General features: G+C 42.2%; 2 protein-coding genes across 2 annotated transcripts in view; both read right to left on the reverse strand.

Moving 5' to 3' along the window:
* The window catches only part of LOC102911294 (paired immunoglobulin-like receptor B), a 160,534-nt gene that overhangs the window by 73,854 nt on the left and 64,650 nt on the right, over positions 1 to 22,030 (reverse strand). The gene's annotated exons all lie outside the window — the stretch shown is intronic.
* Positions 13,005 to 17,019, reverse strand: LOC102914741 (paired immunoglobulin-like receptor B). The gene is made up of 5 exons (XM_076545051.1): positions 16,986 to 17,019; positions 16,319 to 16,606; positions 14,639 to 14,923; positions 13,594 to 13,890; positions 13,005 to 13,354 (listed from the first exon to the last, which is right to left on the reverse strand). The coding sequence occupies exons 1-5, from the start codon at positions 17,017 to 17,019 to the stop codon at positions 13,005 to 13,007; spliced, it is 1,254 nt and encodes a 417-aa protein (XP_076401166.1).

The following is a 22,030-nucleotide window of genomic DNA, read 5'->3' on the forward strand; positions in this document are numbered from 1 at the left end:
TGCCACCTGGGCAGAAGTGCCCTGGACTTTTATTCTCTTTACTATGTTACCAGAAACCACCACAGCAAAACCACATGAAGTGCCATCTGTAAATACCACACGGGCCTGAGGAATAGGAGTCATTTGTACTACCTTGGGAAATATAACAGGATGCAATTTAAAAAATTGACACACATCTTTGGAGGGGTAGTGAGTATCAAACTGACCCTGCATGGAGCATGTCAATATGGCCCAATCATTATCATTAGCTTGCAACCATGCTACTTGAGACTGGGTGTATGGGGTCACCACAATATCTGGCTCTTTACCAAAAGTTTGAACACTGATCTTGATTCCTTTAAATATAATCTGAGCGACAGCCTGTGGATAAGGAGTGATGATTTTTGCTGGAGAAGCTGGGGAATGTACCCATAAAATAGGACCTGTTTGCCAAAACACTCCAGTAGGTGAATGAGTAAAACAAAATATCAAATACAATAAGGGAGAATTAAGATCTATATACTGTACGTGAGCCTGTTCCAGGGCCTCTTGCACACGTTGTAGGGCTACACGTCCTTCAGCTGTTAATTTACGGGGAGATGAAGGGTCAGGGTCGCCCTTTAAGACATCATACAAGGGGCGAAGCTGACCTGTTGGAATTTTTAAAGTGGGCCGAAGCCATTGAATATCTCCCAGAAAGGTTTGGAAATCATTAAGTGTACGTAGTTGATCCATACGCAGAGTAATCTTTTGTGGGCGTATGCCCGTGCGTAACAATTCATGACCTAAATAATGATAGGGAAAAGATACCTGTACCTTTTCTGGGGCTATCTGTAAATTAGCCAAGCTAAGAACCTCTTGTAAATAAGAAAAGGCATCAAAAACAAGTTTTTTATCTTTAGCAGCCATTAATATATCATCCATATAGTGAATTATATAAACACCTGGAAAAGCTTTTTGAACTGGAGCTAGGGCCAAAGACACATAAATTTGACATATAGTAGGGCTATTGGCCATTCCTTGAGGCAATACCACCCACTGATATCTCTGATAAGGTTCCTTAAGATTTTCTGAAGGAACACTGAAAGCAAAGCGAGGACTGTCCTCGGGATGCAAAGGAATGGTGAAAAAACAATCCCTCAAGTCAACCACAATTAAATGCCAATGCTTAGGAATTGCCACAGGGGCAGGCAAGCCAGGCTGTGTTGCTCCCATGAGAAGCATGGTTTTATTTACAGCTCTAAGATCCTGTAACAGCCTCCATTTTCCTGATTTCTTTTTAATAACAAATATAGGTGAGTTCCAAGGTGAAGTGGAAGGAATGATATGTCCAGCATCTAACTGCTCCTTAACCAATGCATATGCAGCCTCCAATTTTTCCTTAGCAAGGGGCCATTGTTCCACCCATACAGGGTCATCACTTTTTCAAGTGGTTTTTATTGGTTGCATAATCGAAGGCTGCTGTGCAGTGACCTCTATGGAAAAGACCCTAATCCTCCAGAATCCCCAGGACCTCTAGTGACACAGTTTTTGTCTGCCGCAGAGAGCCGGTCTCTTTGCAACATTTTCCCTAAGCCTTTGCCCGGGCAGTAGCCCAGACTCTTTAGCATCTGCTGTACAGGCTGCGTAGTAAGCACTGTTCTCATACCATTTAACACATCCCGTCCTCACAAGTTCACTGGAATGTCAGGTAACATAAAGGGTCGAAAAGTTCTTGCATGACCTTCCTCATCCTTCCAATTTAAAAGTAGATTGCTCTGCAATGGCGTCTGAGCTGTGCCAATACCTTTTGGTTAGAGGTAGAATTTTTAAGGGGCCAATTGGGATCTCAGGATTCTTGTGAAATTATAGATATACCCAGCACCAGAATCCAATAATCCTTCAATCTCAATCCCATATAATTTTATTTCAATTTAGGCTGTTTATCATTGATAACTGTTTGTCAAAACACCTTTTTTCTTGTACTTTCAAAGCCTCTAGTTCTATATATCGGCACCATTTTGAATTTAAAATATGAAAGCAATAATAATTGAGCAATTCTATCACCAGCTTCTGTTTCCATGGTCCTTTTTACATATGCCAATTATAAAAGCATTAAATACAATCTCCATAGGATTTGACTATACTCTTGACTATTTTTATAAAATCTTAAAAAGAAGATTCCTTTTTACAGATTTCAAGTAATACATTAACACAAATAGCCAATTATTAACAATGTGGACCACACAATTTACCTGTATTTTATTTACTGGAAAAATAATTTTGTAACCTCTTTATCAGTAAGAGATTATCATTTATGGATTATCTTAGCAACATTATTTAATAGGCTAATAACCCAATTTATTTTAGGTGTTATATTTTTATAGAATTAAACCAAGAATTTCTAGAAAGCAACTTAAATTGCAGAGCCAAATTTTCAGTAATGATCAACAGACAAGAGCACATCTAATATATAGTTTAAAATTATGAATTTTGTTCCTCTAGTTTATCTATCATGAGGATCAAACATTCATCCAAACATTTATCAAGACAATCAAAAGAACAGAACATCCTTTATTCAAACAGCATTGACTTAGCATTCAATGTCCTGACTGAAACCGTTTTTCACCAGAAGTTAGGCCCATTTAAACTTTTAGTGCTAGTCCCTTCCCGGCCTCTGCTCACTTGGCAAGAGCTGAGGCTGTAGCTTAGCTTTGCTCTGCCCACTGTTCGGGCTCTATTGCCAGCACCTGCCTGGGCCACACTCCATCACGGCTCTGCCTCCCACCGGCGCGTACCTGTCCGCCCGCTGCTTTAGGCTATCTCGTGTATGCCTTTGTCCGCCACAGCCGCTGGGCGTGCCCCGCACACATAAACTCACATTTAAACTTCCTACTCCCATGAAGGGACTATCTAACAATGAGTTATTCCCACCATAAGGGAAAAACAGAAAAACATTTCCCACGAAGGGATCCTAAATATTGAATTATTCCCACTCTGAGGGAAAAATAAAAAACATTTGAACTAAAATAAGCAAACAGACAGCAAAACTTTAAGCTCTGGGCTCGCTTGCTGTTCAGCCAGCAGCAATGAGGCCTACCTGCCGATTCTTTGTAATTCAGATGCTGCTGCTCTGCACTGGCAGAGAGAACTCAGAGTTTCAGCTATCCTGAAAACTCTACAGTTGGAAAAAGTCTTTACATCCTCCATTACCACTGGGAAGAGGCTTCTCTCTTTCCTTTATCTTTTTTCTACAGGGCCCCAATCTTTAGGCCTAGTTTCAAAAATTTTTCCCCTTTTAACCGGGAAAATCCTTTTTTCTTGATTAAAAATTTTTTCTCCCTTTTCTAACAGGAAACTTCATTTCCTTCCCTCTTCTCTATTGGGAAGATTTCCTTTTTCATTTAAAATCTTTAGCTGTCTTGCCCTTTCTTAACTTTGGTGCCTTCCTGCTTCAACAGTCCAATTAACTGACTGTGAGCTACCTGCACCCAATCCAATCCACTCTTACCTTTAAAATGCCGGCCGGCCTTCCAAGAGTGTCCGTCAGCTGGTCCTTCTTTCTCGGATCTCGGTGGGACCTCCATTTGTAGCGGTAACGCCCGCGTCACTGCTAACCGTTCACCACGTCTGAGCGAAGGGCTGCGGATTAAAAAATAGAGACAAAAGACAGCGAGTCATTCGTACGTTTGGATGTCGAATGCCGTTTATTGAAAGAGGGGAGAAACCTTAAATACGTACAGGCTTACAGCACAAATGGAGGAACCCCCGGAGGGCAGAAGTTCGCTGTCAATGGTCTACATTCCAGACTCAATGTTAGTTAATGCCCAAAATGCAGGATACACAACAAGGTACTTCCCTCAAGCATTCAGAAGGGTGGATACCGGCAGGGAATCCGAATAGGGAGGAATTCTGATCAAGGTCAAGCAAGCAAGGCCACAGCCACTCCCAGTCGGGGGCCAGGGCCCATGGCGCCCACAACTTGCTAAGGTGTAAATTGTATAACAATAAAAAACATTGTGGAAAGTAAAAGTCAGTCAGTTCACCAGAAACTGGTTCCCCAGCTGTAGCAAAATCTAAAATTCATCCTGGTGTGACCCTCTTTCTTCCATGGACCTGTGAGAAACTGAACATCCACACCTGACATGGTGAGATGAGCACCATGTGGTGAACTTACCTCAGATGACTGACAGCCACACATGGCATCTCATTCGTCCTCTCTGACACAGATGGTCAAATGTAGAGTTCCAGCAGAGGCATCTTGTTTGCTGGTGGATATGAACTCCCCGGGATGTAGGGTCATGGTTCTTCTCCAACTTTGACCCAAGGCCTCCATCCATAGAACTCTGCATGGATCATAGTTACTGACCACATAGCCAGATAGACTCTGCTGGGTGAGTCCTTTAACCCTGTGTGTCCATTATTGTGTGCCCAGCTGAGGATGGTTCCTGTTGCTTTTCACAAACAGCTCATGGTGGAATGCAGGAGAGTCTCTGTCTTGAATATACCTCATTATTGGGCAGAATTTGAGTGGTTGGATCTTGAGTGCAGGCTCTGTGTTTGTTTGACTCTCTTAAATGTTACACTGTATGTAGTGTTTTGCTCTTTTGGGCAGTGAGTGATTTTCTATCCCTTTCCAAATATGTTTAGATCTTGATTAATGACTTTTGATAAAATTATTTTTCAGTTCACAGGAACACATTTCTCATTATTTAATCCCTGTTAATGAGGCACACACATCCACATCCTGGAACACATGCACATGCACTCACACACACGAGTCTATAGTTTTACCTTTTTAACCCAAATTTGGGAGTATGCTCATGTTGATCATGTCTGTCATTACATCCACTTGCCAGGATATATTCCCTTCTTATATTTAGCTCAGGATTTTTCATCAATCACTAGACAGGAAGAAATTTTCCACCCAGCTTCATGATGGAAAGAACAGGCTCCTGTCTTCTCCTAAGGACACCATCAGGCCTGGCTGCACCGACAGAGAAGGCTGTATAGAGAGCTGTGTGGGAGAGAAGAAGGGTGTTCAAATAGCTTCCTACATTTTCTCAGCTGAAATCTCACCGTGCCGGCCTCTGAGGACTGTGTTTCTCTGTCTCTTAATACTTGTCCACTCCCATCACTGTGCTCTTCAACTTTCTCCCTCCAGGAATCCATCCTTACTATGCTTATCACCTTCTGGAATCCTCCAGCGGCTCCTCTGTCCAGTGCAGACTTCTGACTATTCCTGCTGGACTCACCTTCTATGATAGAATGTCCAGCAGCTCACCGGGGACAGAGAGAACAATACAGCTCTGTGCATTATATTGTTTTTTCTGCCACCAGCTGCTCAAATAGCCCAAGGGGAGGTCACACTGAGAGAACCCATTCTAAGCTTTTGTCCAGAGAACACAGTGTTGTCAGTTTCTCCATCTCTGGACATCAAAGGGACACCGGACTGTCAGCCTCTCCAATAGTCTAGTCATGAATTCCTGGAGCCCTTCTGATGCAGTTACCATAGGGTCACCTTAGGCAAGAAATGTCCACTGTGGAGGAAGGGTGAGTTCTTTTTAAAATATGTTTTTAATGGAAATAGAATTACATCACTTTCACCCTCCATCCATCCCTACCCTCTAGCCCTTCCCAGGCACCCTTCCTCCAAAGTCTCACATGCCTCCTACTCTCAAGTTTAAAACTTCTTTTAATTTCAAGAGATTGTAAGAGTCAGAATACCAGGAATTCTTCAGCTAAATAGTTTCTCTTTCTTTCTTTCTTTCTTTCTTTCTTTCTTTCTTTCTTTCTTTCTTTCTTTCTTTCCTTCCTTCCTTCCTTCCTTCCTTCCTTCCTTCCTTCCTTCCTCCCTCCCTCCCTCCCTCCCTCCCTCCCTCCCTCCCTCCCTCCCTCTTTCTTTCTTTCTTTCTTTCTTTCTTTCTTTCTTTCTTTCTTTCTTTCTTTCTTTTTTCCTTCTTTCTTTCTCTTTCTTGTCTATCACATTTTTTCTCTCCTCACTGTATGTCTCTGTAGGCCTCTCTAAGCCTCCCCCCCCATCTCTGTCTATTAGATGCAGCTTGAGTCCTCAACTGAATTTTCCATGTGGAAAGAATAGGTTTGCTGGGGATAGATTTGCTCTCCTGATTATGCTTATCAGGAAAGGATTCTGTGATATTGGAGGAAGAAGAGCCTTTGAGATAGTATCAGCAAGGCAGAAGGTAGGGACCATAGCAGAAGGATAAAGTATATAGTGTAAAGGATGAAGTGGGTACAGAGGCCCAGAGTGCTACAGATGGTGGATGAATCAAGAGTATAGACAGATGTCTTGAGTCTTCACTGCACTTGGGCTGTGCTGATGTCCCAGGGACAGTATCACAACAGCTCAGATTGTGACTGTTTGTGGTTATTATCAGCATAAGAATGGAAGGAAGGAGGACCTGAATAAGGCTCTTCACTCTTGAGATTGATTGCATCATTAACCATGGTCATCACAGATAGTGACAGAGCAGGTTTCCAAAGTTGTGCAAGCCCTAGATGACTCTGGGGGAAGCTGACTTCCCTCCTTGCCTAGGCTTGAGATTTCTAAATGGCAATTTCCTTACCCTTCTGACTTCCTCATTTCTGGCACAGGAAGCCCTGCCTGCTCCCTTTTCTTCTTCTACACTTCCTGACTCTGTTTTTTTCCCCTCTGTTACTTTTATATCTGGGCCACAGTTCCTGATATCACATTGCAGATAATGTCTCAATGCCCTCAGCACTAATGCTCAGGGAATCAAATAATCTGGCTGTTCTGTAACGTACAAGAATATAATTTGCTAACTTTCGAACTGAAGATGGTATTAGTCTATAACCACCCCTCCTTGGGTACAGTCAGGCAGTGCTCTGTCTTTCAGGGTTAGTGTGAGAATCAACTAGTTCAGTGGCATGGGATGATTCATATATAGATTCTTATTTCTGAGAATAAGAATTAGGGTGGGAGAATGGAATGATTAGTCTTTTCATCTTGAGGTAGACCAAAGTCACCTGTGAAATAGGGAACCTCACCTGAGGATGTGCTTTGATCAGATTACACATTAGTCCTGAGTGTGGGGCACATTCTTGATGAGTCTAAGAGATGCAGAACCTAATGGTACCCTCTCAGAGGACAACACATGGAAGCAAACTTTGAGACTCCTAACATGGTCACTTGCATGCCAAAATGTAATTTGCTGATTTAGGTATAGGAGGAGGGTCTATAATTTCACAGATACTAGGTGTCTTTGCTTGATCCATCCAGCCCTTTCTCTTCTGGTTCACTTTGGTGTTGCTCATTTCTTCCCCGACAGCTTCATGTAGAAGTGTCTGAAATATTAGGGAGTATTGGTAGTGATTGAAGATAGGACAACCATTTCTTCCCTGAGGCAGAGACAATAGATTCTGCTCATGCTTCCATTAGCAACCTGTTCCCCTCACCACCTTGCATAACTTCCTGTAAAGTAGTGCTGTGTACAGAGTAGAAAGGACCTTAGAGCATCTAGGCTGGGTGTTATCATGTAGCACGCCAGTTCCTTGTACATCTCCCATTGACCTCGAATGTAGTAACTATCAGAGTATCAATTTCTACATTTATTTTAGGCATCATGTTTCTGGACCAGGACATATCTCCTCCCTCCATGGGCCTCCAAGATTCAGACAAATGTCTGACAGGTCCAGGTAACATTTTCCATGAGGACAGAGTGAGGTGGTGTATTGATGGAGTCGACAAGTGTAATCTCCTAGGGCCTGCTTAGCTCCTAGTTCTGGTTGCTCATTCTTTAAAACTCAGACTTCTAAGTCAGAGGAAGGTGGATATCTGTAAGATTAAGAACAACCAGGTCTTCATAGTGAGTTCCAGGGCAGCTAGGGCTCTGCAGAGTGAATTTTTCTTGAAAAAAAAAAAACCAATAGCACAACAAAAACCAAACAAAAGGATCTGCTTATGCAGAGAGAGAGAAAATGAGTACAGGCTACCTTATTAACTGGACATTCAGGTCAGAGAATGGAACTTGTAAGCTAATCCATGCTCTAAAGACAGCATCACCTAATTGTAAATCAAGAAAAAGAAATTAGAAGAAACAAATTATAGGGTAAAACCTTCCATGAAAACAGCTGCAAAATCTACAAAAATACCATTTCTGCAACCTGTAGAGACAGTACTGAAGAGCAAGTAATCTGTGGCATCGTATTCATGAGACTTTGCTAAGTATTCTATAATGTTAACAATGTGAAAAACATTTACTAATTGTGAGTTCTTTAGATGATATCCTGCTGTTAGTCATGAGTATGTGTTATAGAATGAAAAGAACACCTCCTGAAAAAGTAGAATTTAATCCATTCATGTAAATCCCCTCCAACATTGTAAAGCATATGGTATTAATGATAGTAACAGGATTAAAATTAAAAACATATATAATGGAGGCAGTTTTTGATGAAGAGTTAGTATTTGTGAGTGTCCCACAGCCATTTATCATGAACAGTCACAGGAAATTAGTCACAAAGACCCTCCAGAGTCAGACTAATTAATGTAACGAAGTACCAATGGTAGTATCATACTCAATTGTGAAAAAGCAGAAATTTTTCATTAAGTCTTGAAGTTAAGAGTCACCTCTCTTCACACATTTTCAGCTTTGTACTTGAAGACTTCGCTAATACAGAAACAGAAGTATAGGATAAAAGAGAGAGAGAGAGAGAGAAATAAATACCACTGTCATTGTGTGAATATAACATGATTGTCTATGTAAAAATTATGAATCATTGTATGATAAGTCTTTCTAGCAATATGAATCTGGGATGATTGATGTGCAAGCCAATTGCTTTTTCATATATGAGAAATAGTCATTGGAAAATGCAATGAAAAACACACCAATTTCATTCAAGACTCACCACTCTCACACCTGTAATACTACTTTGCTGTTGTGAAGGTTTCTTTGATGGGGTTATTTACAGTGGATAGCAATTGCTACAAATCAGAAATTTGTGTTAAGAAAACACTGTCAAAGTCCTGCCCACATTGTCTTGTGGGACAGTCCATATTCCATCAGTGTGTTATATTGGCTTTATATTTCAAGAGAAACCCCATGAAGAACATGTGTTGAAGACTGAACGGATGGAGGGTCACAAAGAGAGTTTTGAGACATCATAGGCAGAGTGACTTTGAATTCTGGGCTCTGACTTTCCTTGTTTTTTTGTTGTTATTGAGGTACATTCTTTATTTCTAATTCAATAGAGAGACACACATCTGCCATAGAGAATATGAAAATTTATTAAAATGACACATGGGGAGTGGGAGAAAAAATGTACAGAAATGAGGAGCTAAGTCAGGCAGATGGGACAGGATATTCCCTCACTATATAGATCAATAAAGGAGTTGGTTCAGTCAGCAAACACCCATAGTAGGTGGAGGGATGTAAACTCACTTGCTGAGGAAGGATCTCATCACACCCAAGGTTAACTCTGCACCCAAAACACATTTGCTCCATGGACATTCTCTCACCCGTTCCTTATGGTAAGAACTGGATTTTCTTACAGAATTCTTGGGATCATCACATTTATTTCCCAGACTCTGGAACCTTGAGGTATACTTCTTTCTTCTCTAATTACTTCTCAGCTGCATGTTGGGCCTGCTTCTGGCTGCCCCAAGCCTCAAAGACCAGAATCCCAAGGACTATGAGGATCATGACAGCAAATCCCATCCTGATGAGATTCTCCACTGTGTGATCCTGGATCTCTGAGGCTGTGGTTGTGGACAAAGAAGTTACAGAGTTTACTGATTGTCAAATTTCCTCAACATAACTATATGTTCCCAAGATAACTAAATATCCACCCAGGTCCCCTGCCTTACTGTGACAAAACCTGGAGCCTCTGTTTCCAGTGTTATGATTTTAAATTATCTTTGTTCAACTGTGTTGGGTTTAGGCATGTTCTGGGATGGACTGAAAATCTCAGCTGATTCTGAGAACAGAAGAAGAGAAATAGGATGTTTGCATGCTTAAGAGAGCTTCAGGGTGTTTCTTCTGCATTCTACTTTCTCATTTATTGCAAATACCAATAATTCTTATCCTAAAAGCTCATGAAGTCTTGAATGATTCTGTTCACTGTTATAGCTGGGCTCCTTCTCTTATTCTTTTTAAATATCCATTTATTTATTTATTTATTTATTTATTTATTTATTTATTTATTTGTTTGTTTGTTTGTTTGTTTATGTTACTTCCCAGTTGCAGTTCCCACCACTCTTCCCAGTCACTCCACCCCAATCCCTCTGTTCTCACCCTTGAATCCACTCCTCCATTTCTGTTTAGGAAAGGGCAGGTCTCCCAGGATCATCACCAACATATGGTGTATAGTTGAGGTAAGACTGAGCACTTCCCCATGTATTAAGGTGGGGTAAAGTACCAAGTATTAAGAGTAGGGTCCCCAAAGCTGGTAAAAGATTCAGAGACAGTCTATGTTCCCACTAGGAGTTCTTAGTAGATTCTTCAGGACCACTGTGAAAACCCCTGAAAACAGTAAATTCAGAGTAGAAAAAATTGACAAGACATTCCAGGCACTGACCCCCGAGTCATGACACTGAGCAGCCACAGGGCCATTCTGAATGTGGTATCTCTGTTTAGCTCAGAAGTGGTTGTGTGGACAACATTCTCAGTTTGGGATGGTTTCCTAAATGATTTTTTTCTGAGTGTTTGTTCTCTTGTGCCACGTAGACCTCCCATTGCTCCTGTGATCTGAGACTTCCCCTGACCTGTTCTGGCTACAAAGGGACTAACTAGGGCTGGTCAAGGAGAAAAGAACTTACAGTGTCTCAGAAATGAGATACAGTTCCTGTTAAGATTGAGAACATGTGTCTTGTTCAAAAACTTTCCCTGATGTTCCTTCCCACATCAGACCAAGAAACTTCTCTATGTCCAGTTCAGGTAGGAGCTCATCCTTCTGAGGTAGATTGTCCTCCATCTCTTTCCTTTCCCATATCATGTGGGAAAAAATGGTGTGGAGCCGAGTCATGCAGAGTGTTTGCAGTCCTGGCTCTCAAAATAAGATGTGAAGTGTGCATGCGTGTGTGTGTGTGTGTGTGTGTGTGTGTGTGTGTGTGTGTGTGTGTGTGTGAAGCAGGGAAGAGTACATCTCTAGGATTTCACCTAATATTTCCCCCAAAGGCATGGCTAGCCCACACTAAGTACAAATGCCAAGACTGACATTGTAACCCTTACTTGTTTCCTCTTTACAAAGAGTAGTTACCGAGACAAACAGGACAGCTATAGTGTGAGGAGAGAGTGGTGCAGCTCTTCCTTCACTCTAGGAGTCTCATGGGTCCATGGTGGATTGTCCCCTGAGGTCCTGTCCCTAAACCTTCTCTTGTTCAGATGAGCACACAGTGGCAGGGGGAGGACATTCTTATCTGTCACCCCTCAAAACTAGGCTGAACCCATACAGTCTCAGTTCCTCAATTTCACCCTGAATAGAAATGTTGTAGACTCCACAAAGCAATAGATTTGGACTGGGACTGATGGATTTTATTTTCCTTAATGTGATTATTGTTATGTTCAGGTTTTTATGACAAATTCTATTTGGTAGGGTTGAGCTATGAACGTGGATCTGTTTTGAACAGAAAAAAGGTATAGCAGGATTTGTTTACTCTACCAAGGCTGCCTCCTACCATAGATACACCATGGGTCCTAGATACACTGAGAGCAAGGGTCTGAGAATACTGATAAATGGATGGTGATGAGCAGAGGTTGTCAGTGGGGACTGGTTTCTGCCTAGTATGGTATATCTGTCTGTGGTCTCCTCAAGATGCTCTTTTAGACTACCAGAAACCATTCTGGGTTCCATAAGCAGGGACTGTAGTGAGCATGCCTAGAAATATCCATGTTGGCCTCCACCATCACGAGGGTGAATATACATCTGGCTGACACTCTGCAGGATTTTAACCCAATCCTAGCCAATAACTGTTGTAAATGTATAAGGCTGATATACCCTTTAGCTCAGAAAGATCTGGATCACCTCAACTTGGACAATGAGCTCCATATCGCCACTGGCACCAGACAACAGGCACAGAGATGAGTTGATTTATTCATAGCACCTGTAAGTGCCCATGATAGTGTAGGTGATAGAACTGATGGAGAATACTAGAATCAACACCCTTGATCCAGAGGGAGGGGTCCTGAATCCCCTGGTATGGCCCTGTGCCTCACCCTTGCACATGTCACCACAGCTGTGGGATAGCCCCACTGCAGAATTAGGTGCTAGAGGATTATTCTTTCAAGAAAAGCCAAGGCCAGAACTGAAAGTAACTTAAGGGGGTGAGCCTCAAAATTCCATTTATAAACAGAGGAGCAGCTTTCTGGAAACAGAAGGATTTATCCAGTTCTGCATCTCTAGAAGCAACTGTATTAAGCCGATAACTAGCTACTGTCCATCAAGGCCCCACATTCCAATAGGGTATTTACATAGCCTCCTTGGGTCGGACTCCATGCAGCTGAGATGTTTGTTCTCAGATCTTTAGTGGCAGAATGGGGAAGTGAGTGTCTGGGTTTCCTTTTCTCCATGTCACCCACCTGGCCCATCCTCCAGGCTGAGCCTAAAAATCTCTAAAATCCACCTTCTGTAGCACTAACTAATCCCTGGGTTTCTGAACTCTCAATTGAGATCTCTGTTCACTCTTACATGCATAAGCTGAAGTGAGAACTTTTTCAGGCTAAGAGCCATGAGCTCCATGAGTATGCAGCATACTCCCTTCACTGATACTCACCATCTATTGGAATGGGCCTTGAGGGTGGCAGGCTGGAGGCTCCAAAGGATCCTAGGAAAAAGAACAAGAGGAGTGTAGGAGGTAAAAACCCAGGGAACTGCCTCTGATAACTTCTCAATATCTGCCATGAAACTTCCCCATGATCCTCATGCTGTCTGCCTCAATCCTAGATTGCAATAGAGGATGGAGTGGACATTACTGGAAGGACCGCTGCTGGCATCCACTTCTTTGGCAGTGAAATCGCCTTCTGACTAACCTTCCTATTGTCCCCTTAATCCCACTCAAGTCAAGGGCTCTCCTAGGGTTTGGATTGTAAGTCATCCTGGGAGTTCAGGGTCACCTCACCTGTGACAGTGAGCTCCACAGGGACACTGGCTTGTGTCAGCAGGTAGGGAAATGAGTCTTGAGATCCATAGCACCTGTAGGTGCCTGAGAGGGCAGAGGTCACAGCACTCATGGAGAATTCTGCCTGGAACTCCTGAACTTGAAACATTGATTTTAGTCTCTGGGGTTGTTGGGCTGCTCCCTCCTTGGACAGAATGAAAGTGTCTACTTTGTAAAGTGACTGACACAGCAGGGTCACGTTGTCTCCAGGGTGCACTGTGGAGTTAGGCTTCACTGAGAGGGAAGGACTGAAGGGAAGCTGTCCTAAAGAGAAGAGGGACAATGAGACGCTGCTTTCATTGAATTGACACCTCACCTGGGTCTGCCCTGAGCACCTGGGACTCTGTCTCTTTTCTCTGACTTAGCCCATCTCCTGTTCTCCTGTCTCTGTATCTGTTTCTGAATAAGATCCCTGTCTCTCATCCCAGCCATCAGCTCCTTAAATCCCCCATGAGAACCCATGCACAGGTTAGTTACCTGAGGGAATCTGTTTTGTTTCTCACCTGTGATCAGGATGTCCAGGGGGTCACTGGAGGCTGACCACTCAGAGGAGAGGTTGTGTGCACCATAGCATCTGTATTGGCCTCCAGTAGATCTGCTCACAGGGCCCAGTGTGAAGTTGGCCAAGGAGAGGCCACTCTGGGTCCACTGGTCCCCATTCTGGGTGAAGTCAGCTCCCCCTAACTTGTATAGAGCAAATCTGTCATAGCTGATGTCAGAGCAACACTGCAGGGTGAGGCTCTTCCCAGGGTCCAGGATCTGGCCTTGGTGACTCAGCAAGGACGGCTTCTTGGAGAGGCCTAGAGGGAAGGTGACAGGCTACTGATTAAGGAGCTGATTTCTACCAAACACTTATCATTTCCCATCTTGCTTGCTCACGTCTCTGCTTCTCCCCAGGAGTGGGGCTCTGGCTCAGCCACCAGAGTCTTCCTCAACCACTTTTTTTTTTTTTGATTTTTCGAGACAGGGTTTCTCTGTGTAGCTTTGGCACCTATCCTGGAACTCTTCCTGCCTCTGCCTCCCAAGTGTTGGTATTAAGGTGTGCGCCACCACCACATGACCCTCAACCACTCTTTACCCAAAACTACCCAGTGGGACAGGATTGGTCAATGATGAGGCTGACTCACCTGAGATGTGTATTTCTAAGGGCTCACTAGGTACTGACCACAACTGTAGAGTATGGTTGTAGTAACCATAACATCTGAATGTCCCTCTGTGGTTGTGTGTTACATGATCTATAGGGAACAAGGCTTGCCACTGCCTAATATGGTATATATGCTGTGAGTTCAGAGAGCTGAGGAACTTTTGATCTTCCTTGGTGAGAATGAACTTGTCATATCCTTCTTGGGAGACACACTGGAGGGTCAAGTTCTCTCCCACAGTCACCACAGGGCTGAGCAGGGCTGTCAGGCTGGGTTTATTGTAGTAGATTCCTAGGAGAGAAGGAGTCAGACTGTTTCATGGACGCACACATCCAGAATGCTATCCAGGGCTAGGCTGTAGGAGGTGAATACTCCTGAGAACAGAGCCTGGTCCTGAGACCCTCACCTGTCACCACAATCTCCAGGGTGTCACTGCGCTCTGACCAGCCAGCTGAGCTGTAACAGTAACAGCGATATTGTCCCCCATGTTGCTGTGTCACAGAAGGGATGGAGAACTTGGCCTTCTTCTCAGGCTTCTCTGGTGTCTGTGTATCCAAGGGATTTTGGCTTCCCTCTTTATGCAGAACACATATTTCTGCATCCAGGGTCCCCTCACACCAGATGGTCACGGCACTTTTGTAAGTGACCACAGAGCCTGGCTCAGCCTTGATGGTGGGTTTGTGGAGGGTCCCTGCAAGGAAGTAGGAGAGAAGAAGGTGGGTCTGTCTGAATGTGGCACAGATAAAGTCACACTTGTGGATGCCACTTTTTTCTTTTCAATTTATTTTTCTCTCATACATCTTGACAGCAGCCTCCTCACATCCCCTATCCCCTAGACCCACTGCTCCTCTGTTTCCTTTCAGAAAGAAAAGTTTTTTCCAGTGATATTAACTTAACACCAAATAACAGCATGCAATAAGACTAGCCACACACCCTCATATTAAGGCTGTACAAAGCAACCCAGTAGGAGGAAAAGATTCCACGTGCAGGCAAAAGAATCTGAGACATCCCCATTCCTATTGTTATGAGTCTAACAAAAATCCCAAATGAGCTAGGCAGTGGTGGTGCATGCTTTTAATTCCAGCATTCAGGAAAGAGATGCAGGCAGATCTGTCTGAGTTCAAGGCCAACCTTGTGTACAGAGTGACTTCCAGGACAGCCAGAGCTATACAGAGAAACTCAAAAACAAAACAAAACAAAAACACCCAAGGTTACAACCGCAGCATGTGTGCAGAGACCCTAGGACAGACCCATGCAGGCTCTGTGCTTGCTGTTTTAGCCTCTGGGAGTCCTTATTATCCCTGCTTAGTTGATTGTGTGGTCCATGTTCTCCTGATGTCCTGAGTACTCTGCCTCCTGCAACCCTTCCTCCCTCTCTTCTGTGGGGTTCCCCGAGCTGTTGTGGATGGCACATGAGCTGATCCAGAGTAACAGAAGGGCCCATAAGGATTTATCTCCGTCCTGGACCTCCTGGGCTTTCCTGTCACTGTCTGCCTTGGATTCTGTATCTTGTGTCCCACTCTCTACCATGCTCTGTGTCATGGGCTCAGGAGCCCTGGCTCCTCACACACAACACACACCAAGGTCTCCCTGAGCATCTGTATCATTTCAGCATCATTCTAGGGAAAGGCTGGGGTTCCTCACCTGAGACCAGGAGCTCCAGGGGGTCACTAGGTTCTGACCACAACTGTGGTCTGTTCTTGTTAAAGCTGTAGCATCTGAATGTCCACCTTTGGCTGGAGGTCACAGGGGCCACAGAAAACAGGGCCTGGAACTGTCTACTATAGCGGTTATACTGTGAGTCCAGCATCCAGGAGAGCTTCTGAGGTCCTTCCTTCACCAGAACAAAACTGTGATGTGATTGCCCTGAGACACACTGGAGGGTGACATTCCTTCCTTCACTCACCACAGGGCTGGGCTGAGCTGACAGGCTGGGTTTACTGTAGACTCCTAGGATAGAAACATGACTCAGTTAAATGTATCAGGCCTCCTTATCCTCTATGCCTGTGAGGTGGAGGTAACCCTGTTAACAGACCCACCTCTTGACAGTCAAGCCTGAGGCTGGGGAGACTGTGTGTCCTCTTACCTGTCACCACGAGCTCCAGAGAGTCACTGTACTCTGACAACCATCCATCATTGATTCGATATTGACAGCGATATTGTCCTGCATGTTTTTGGTCTATTTTCGAGATTGAAAATTCAGCCTTGTCCTTAGGATTTTGTAGAAACTCTATGTGCTTTAGTTTTTGGTTTTCCACTTTATAGAGTCTGTATGCTTTGGCTCCTGTGGGAACCTCACAGAAGAAGGTCACTGTAGTCTGCTTGTAGACCACAGAGTCTGGATGTACTGTGAGGACAGGCTTAGGGAGGGCCCCTACAAGAAAAAGAGCATCTAGGACTCAGGACAGCCAGCCTCAGATTGCAGACCCAACCCCAACCCTTCAGCCATCCCCAGGGTCAGCACACATGTGTTGTTCTCCATCCTCACTGCCCAGGCATGGCTGCAGGAATGATCAGAGGTGAAGGTCAGGACAGCTGCAGACACTCACTCACCTGCTAGCACTGTGGTCCTGAGGCCCAGAGTCAATCCTGGAAGAGAGTTCTCTGTGAGAGGTTTGTCCCTTAAGCTTAAACAGTTCCCCCCACTCTACAGAAGCTCCTGAGACCCTGGGGTTTCCTGATGGACAAGTGCTGAGCTGTGGGGCAGCATCAATCCTAGACCACAGTATCCCCTCCCCATCTCCACATCTCACCCAGACAGAGCAGGGCTGTGAAGGTGAAGGTCATGGCATCTCCTCCTGGAGGCTGCAACTGTGCTCATGGGCAGAGCTACAGAGACTGTCTGGAGGGACAGGAGACATAGGGTGTGATCTTTAGAGGCTGGGCACTCCCTATGACATGGTTATACTTCAGCAGCCCCACAGGAAGGGGAAGTGCCCTTCTCAGGCACCAGGTTCTGACTTCCCTAAGGCTGTGTCTAGGTCAGGAGGTAGACTGTGCAATCAATTCGATGTCTGTTTCATCTGTCCTCATCTTTGTCAGTACCAAGTGGAACTGACAAATTAGCAGACATGAATATTACACATAAGAAACACAAATTTACATGCTGGTTTGCTTTATTCCTTTCATATTTTTAATGTGAAATAATTCCACATATTCAAAATGTTGATGGTTTCTGTGAATTATCTCACTGTGCACATCTGCATGGAATAAAATTTATAATCCTCTTCCCAAAGTCTCCAGTGCTGAGTTACAAACGTGCTTCATTGTTTCTGGATGTTTGTTCTTTTTTTGATGTGTGTACTTTCCATTACAACTTTAAATCACACCGATTTATTATTTACACTTATTTTAAAAATTATACTCATTTAATAATAATAAATTATACTTATTTTCTTTATTAAGTGTGTAGATATACTTGTTCCACAGCATGCTAATGGAGGTCAGAGGTCATAGAAAGCAGTTTTCTCCTTGCATAATGTGGATCAGAGTCAGGGCTGGCGGTTGGCAGCAGGTACTTATATACTGATCCCTGTTGCTAGCCCAATCTTACCATCATCACTTTCCTTAGTCCTTTTTCTTAAGGCAAAACAGTAGTCACTGGGCTTGGGGCAAACAAGGTCTCAGCATTATTTGACTTTCTTGCATCACAGGTTATAGGTAGGGCCACATTTCTTCTTGAGGCAGTTGACTGCATGGTGTTGCAGGTGTGTGCAGAACTTGTGGGCAGCAGTGTACAGCTTTATCACAGTTGTGTCTCTGGAGAAACTGGCAAAGGGATGGCTTTTTGATGCCACCACACAGGCACAGCACCAGGTGATTTGTTGGACTCTTTGTGGACCTTGCTGTTAGCCAGGGTGCAGCCAGCCTCTATCTCATTGTCCAGGAATGTCTAAGTATTTAAAACATTTTAAATGCCATATTCTGTAGGTCTTTGAAGTGCTTGAAGATCATATACCTAATCAAAATATATCTATGTATACCTAGAAAACTTAACTAACATGATTTTAAATTTGATTTTCATGGATGGCTAATTATTAATCTGTATTTTTTAATTATTCATTACAATTTCAATGAGCTACACAAACATATTACCTTAAACAAGAGTAGAAATATATATACAGTATAAGAAAATTAACTTTAAATTTGTATCAATAAACTAAAATCCATAGCAATGTGAAACAAGTTGTTCTTTAAAAGTAGATTCAATAATCTACTCTTTCATCCTATTATATCTGTATCATACCCCCTTTTTTCTTTTAGAAAGATATTGACAATGACCCATAGTAACTTGTGACCAATCTCCAACAAAGACAAATATCTATAATCCATTTTTTTCTGGAATGTGGGTGTGGTGTTCCAGGATACTTCCTGCTGATGGAGGGCACCGTATTCTTATGGGGATCCTGAGAAAATTAAGAATTATGATCAAGTCCTGACTGGAATAGTCTGTGATGCTGCATTCTATGAGCTAGTTGCCTTGAAGCCGCTCTGGATGTTGGATCATCTGGGCCATGGTGCCATCAGAGACCTTTCAGAGGGTCTTGGATGATCAACCATATCAGCCTGGAAGTAATCCACATATGGTGATATCATATTTGTGCTGAAATGTGATATTATTTGTATGTTAATAAATAAAGTTGCCTGGGGGTCAGAGCTAATAGCAAGCCATAGCAGAAGACTGGCATTGGTAGCACACACCCTTAATCTGATCACATGGCATGCAGAGTCTCTGTGTTCAAGGACATAGCCAGCTTGGAGACACATGCCTTTAATCTCAATACCAACCATAGAGACCTGGAGGTCTGTATAAACAGGCAGTGACGAGGAGGTCATGTGGTTAGGTTTAGAACCAATGAGAAGGCAGAACAGAATAAAAATACAGACACACAGGAAATAGGTCTCTTTTCTCAGGGGAAGGATGGCAGAGGCTGGTGCACTAAGGGCTACTCTCTAGTGCTCTGAACTCTGGGGCTTTTAAGTCTATATTTGGCTCTGTGTTTCTTTTTTAAAAAGACCGTTAAGAATTACATTTACACCTTCGGCATAAACAAAAGCAGAACCTCTTTTCCTTAGTCATGAACTTTGAAGTCCAGACACTTTTAAAATATATATAGTGGCTTAACTCAACAGCCTTTACAATCAAATGTCTTTCTATAGTTAAAAATCCCAAAGATAATACAATCCAGATTCTCTGTGTTATTTCCATCTTTATGTGGCTTATATTTTTTATTACTTTTAATTTCTTTTTAAAGTTTTTTTTTTTCTTTTTTTCCCATCACAGGCAATTTATTTTGTTCTATTCATTCACAGTTAATACAGAAAATACTTGGAAACATTTCCATATAATGTTTGACACAGAAATCATCAAATAGAAGTATACAATGTTGACAGGAGGCAGTACATTTATAATTTATAACCCCAAATGTATTTATAAATTAGAAATGGAAAGATCTACAAATGAAATTATGAAGGTTCACCAAAGTCATTTAATCTGTTAGTTTCTCATTCATTTTTATGTCTTAATAATATTCTATTGTATGAATAAGCCACATTTTATTTCTCTCCAGTATTTGATAGCTATTTGAGTTGTTTTAACTTTTTTACTATTAACAACACACTGCTGTAAACCTTCATGTACATGTTTCATAGGTGCATATTTTCAGTAGTTTGAGGTTATATTCCTAAGGGTAGAATTGTTGAGTAACAGAGTAACAATGTTTTGCATTTTGACCAACCACCAGACTGTTTTGCCAAAGTGGCACACCATTTTACAATCTCACCAAATCCTTGTTTTTAAGGCTCTGATTTTTGTACAAAAGCATTCAATCATTCTGTCAGACCAAACCAGGAAAAGTAAGCTATAGTTCAGAGCTGTTCTATTCCATTTACTATGCAAAGCCAATCTTGGCGTTTGCAACTCTCAGCCCTTTTGAGTATTCTTGCAGTGTTCACCTTTTCCTCCACCACTTTTTTTTCTTCTTTTTTTCTGGTTTATTTCTATCTATTACAAATGTATACGAAATCCTCCATCAACGCTGCTGATAGCAGCAGAACCTTGAGAAATATACCTTTGGTTTGCCTCAGAAAAGGAACACATATTGTACTGTAAAGTTTATAAAATTGGTGCAAAACATTGTAATAATGTTACAATACCAGTTTTAAGAGTTCAATGACTAATGGGGAGCCGATGGGATACATGCAGAACTGTGAAAGCGATCTCACTTAGCCAGCTGTACACGTAGATTGTAAATCTACATTCAGATCATTTCTGAACTAAGACTATCATCTCAGTTTATCTGTTGAGGTCAACCAGGAAACCCTAGAATATACCTTGATTTTTGCAAAAAAACAAAATAGGGGGAGGGGTTTCTTCAGCATTTCAGTCCACGAGTAACAGTATCCTAACAGGCAAAGTGTTCTCTCACTGTCAACATAGAATGAACTGCTGCTGGAGGTCAACTTGGGCTTTAATTTGCATTAGCACTTACATGCATAGTAGTCCAAGTTGTTGACCTCATGACTTTAAAAAGTAACTCTAAAAAAGTAAAATGGCCCTTCTTGGAAGACTAAAGAAAGACATCCAGCCACAGTTGTAAAATGTCTCATCAAAACAATATACCCTTTTATGAATTATGCCTCAATTAAAAAAAAAAGTAGCCCCAAATAAGAAGCAGCTCTGAAAAAAAAATATAACTTAAGATATTTGAAAAAAAAATAAGGTGAATACAGGTTCAAAAGTAATTAAGATATATTTTCTTAAGGCTATCTAGAATTAGGCTTTAAAGAATTCTACCATTTCAAGTTTACCACTAGTTACTAGATACCTATTTACAAACAAGATGTTCACCTATTTTGTTTCTTTATCAAGACAAAAATCTACCTTCAGACTATGAGGGTGGTGATGGGGAGGGACTAGAAAACAAGATTCAAACAATCCCATGCAAATATCACATTTTTCAAATGGAAGAACTCCAAACTGCACTAGAAGTTCCAATCACTAAGACACTTTCCATTGAAATGATTTAAGTACAACTATATGGCACCAAGGTTTAGGCCTAATATAGGCCTGACAACCAAGTCCTTGTTTTCTGGAAGAAAGGCCTCAAAAGTCCCACTCAATTCCATATAACAATACTTCAAAGATCAATTAGGTTTTCCTTTCCTTAATATTTTTGTTTTTGACTTCTAATCCTAAAGACTAGATTAAAACTTAACTCATTTCCCAGAAGGCATTGCTTCCCTTTGCTCTATGAAAGAGTCCACCAAGACCTCTTCCTCAAAACCATCTAGCCCCCAGCCTCCAGCCTTTGCTTGTGATGCATCTTTTTCAACATCCTGAAAAGGTAATGTAGGTAAAATATCCTCATAAACATTAAAACTAGTTGTTAGAAAGACCTAACTAGCTTTATAATTTAAGTTTTAAAGCATAAATACTTGCAGCTTAATCTGCACTAACAATGAGTGTCGAAGCCTAGAATTCAACATTTACAAATTCTCATTCACACACACAAAACACACTATTATCACACAACTTGTGTCTTGAGAGAATCTTCTGCTTTTTAAATCTTTGGCCTCCCAGTCAATCCCAAGTTCAACCAACTTTTCCGAGTTCTGGTAGTTACCTGGACCACTGAGGCATTGCCACAAGACTTCTTCTCTTTTGAAACATCCTTTTTCTCTAGATATTAAGATAGCTACACCAGCTTGTTTCTTCTGTGGTGTATGTTGGTGTGGATTATCTATTGCTTGATTTTTCATGGATGTGTTTAGCTTCTTTGGGTTGAATTTTCCCTTC

Source organism: Peromyscus maniculatus, chromosome 1, assembly GCF_049852395.1.
Source record: "Peromyscus maniculatus bairdii isolate BWxNUB_F1_BW_parent chromosome 1, HU_Pman_BW_mat_3.1, whole genome shotgun sequence".
Lineage (NCBI taxonomy): Eukaryota > Metazoa > Chordata > Mammalia > Rodentia > Cricetidae > Peromyscus > Peromyscus maniculatus.

Coding starts and splice junctions, on each gene's coding strand:
- LOC102914741 (XM_076545051.1), bottom strand. CDS start 17,019: ATGACCTTCACCTTCACAGCCCTGCTCTGTCTGG. Junction 14,924..16,318: donor TCTGGAGCTCGTGGTGACAG/GTAAGAGGACAC, acceptor ACTTCCTTGCAG/GGACCCTCCACAAACCCACC. Junction 13,355..13,593: donor CCTGGACATCCTGATCACAG/GTGAGAAACAAA, acceptor TCTTCTCTTTAG/GACAGCTTCCCTTCAGTCCT.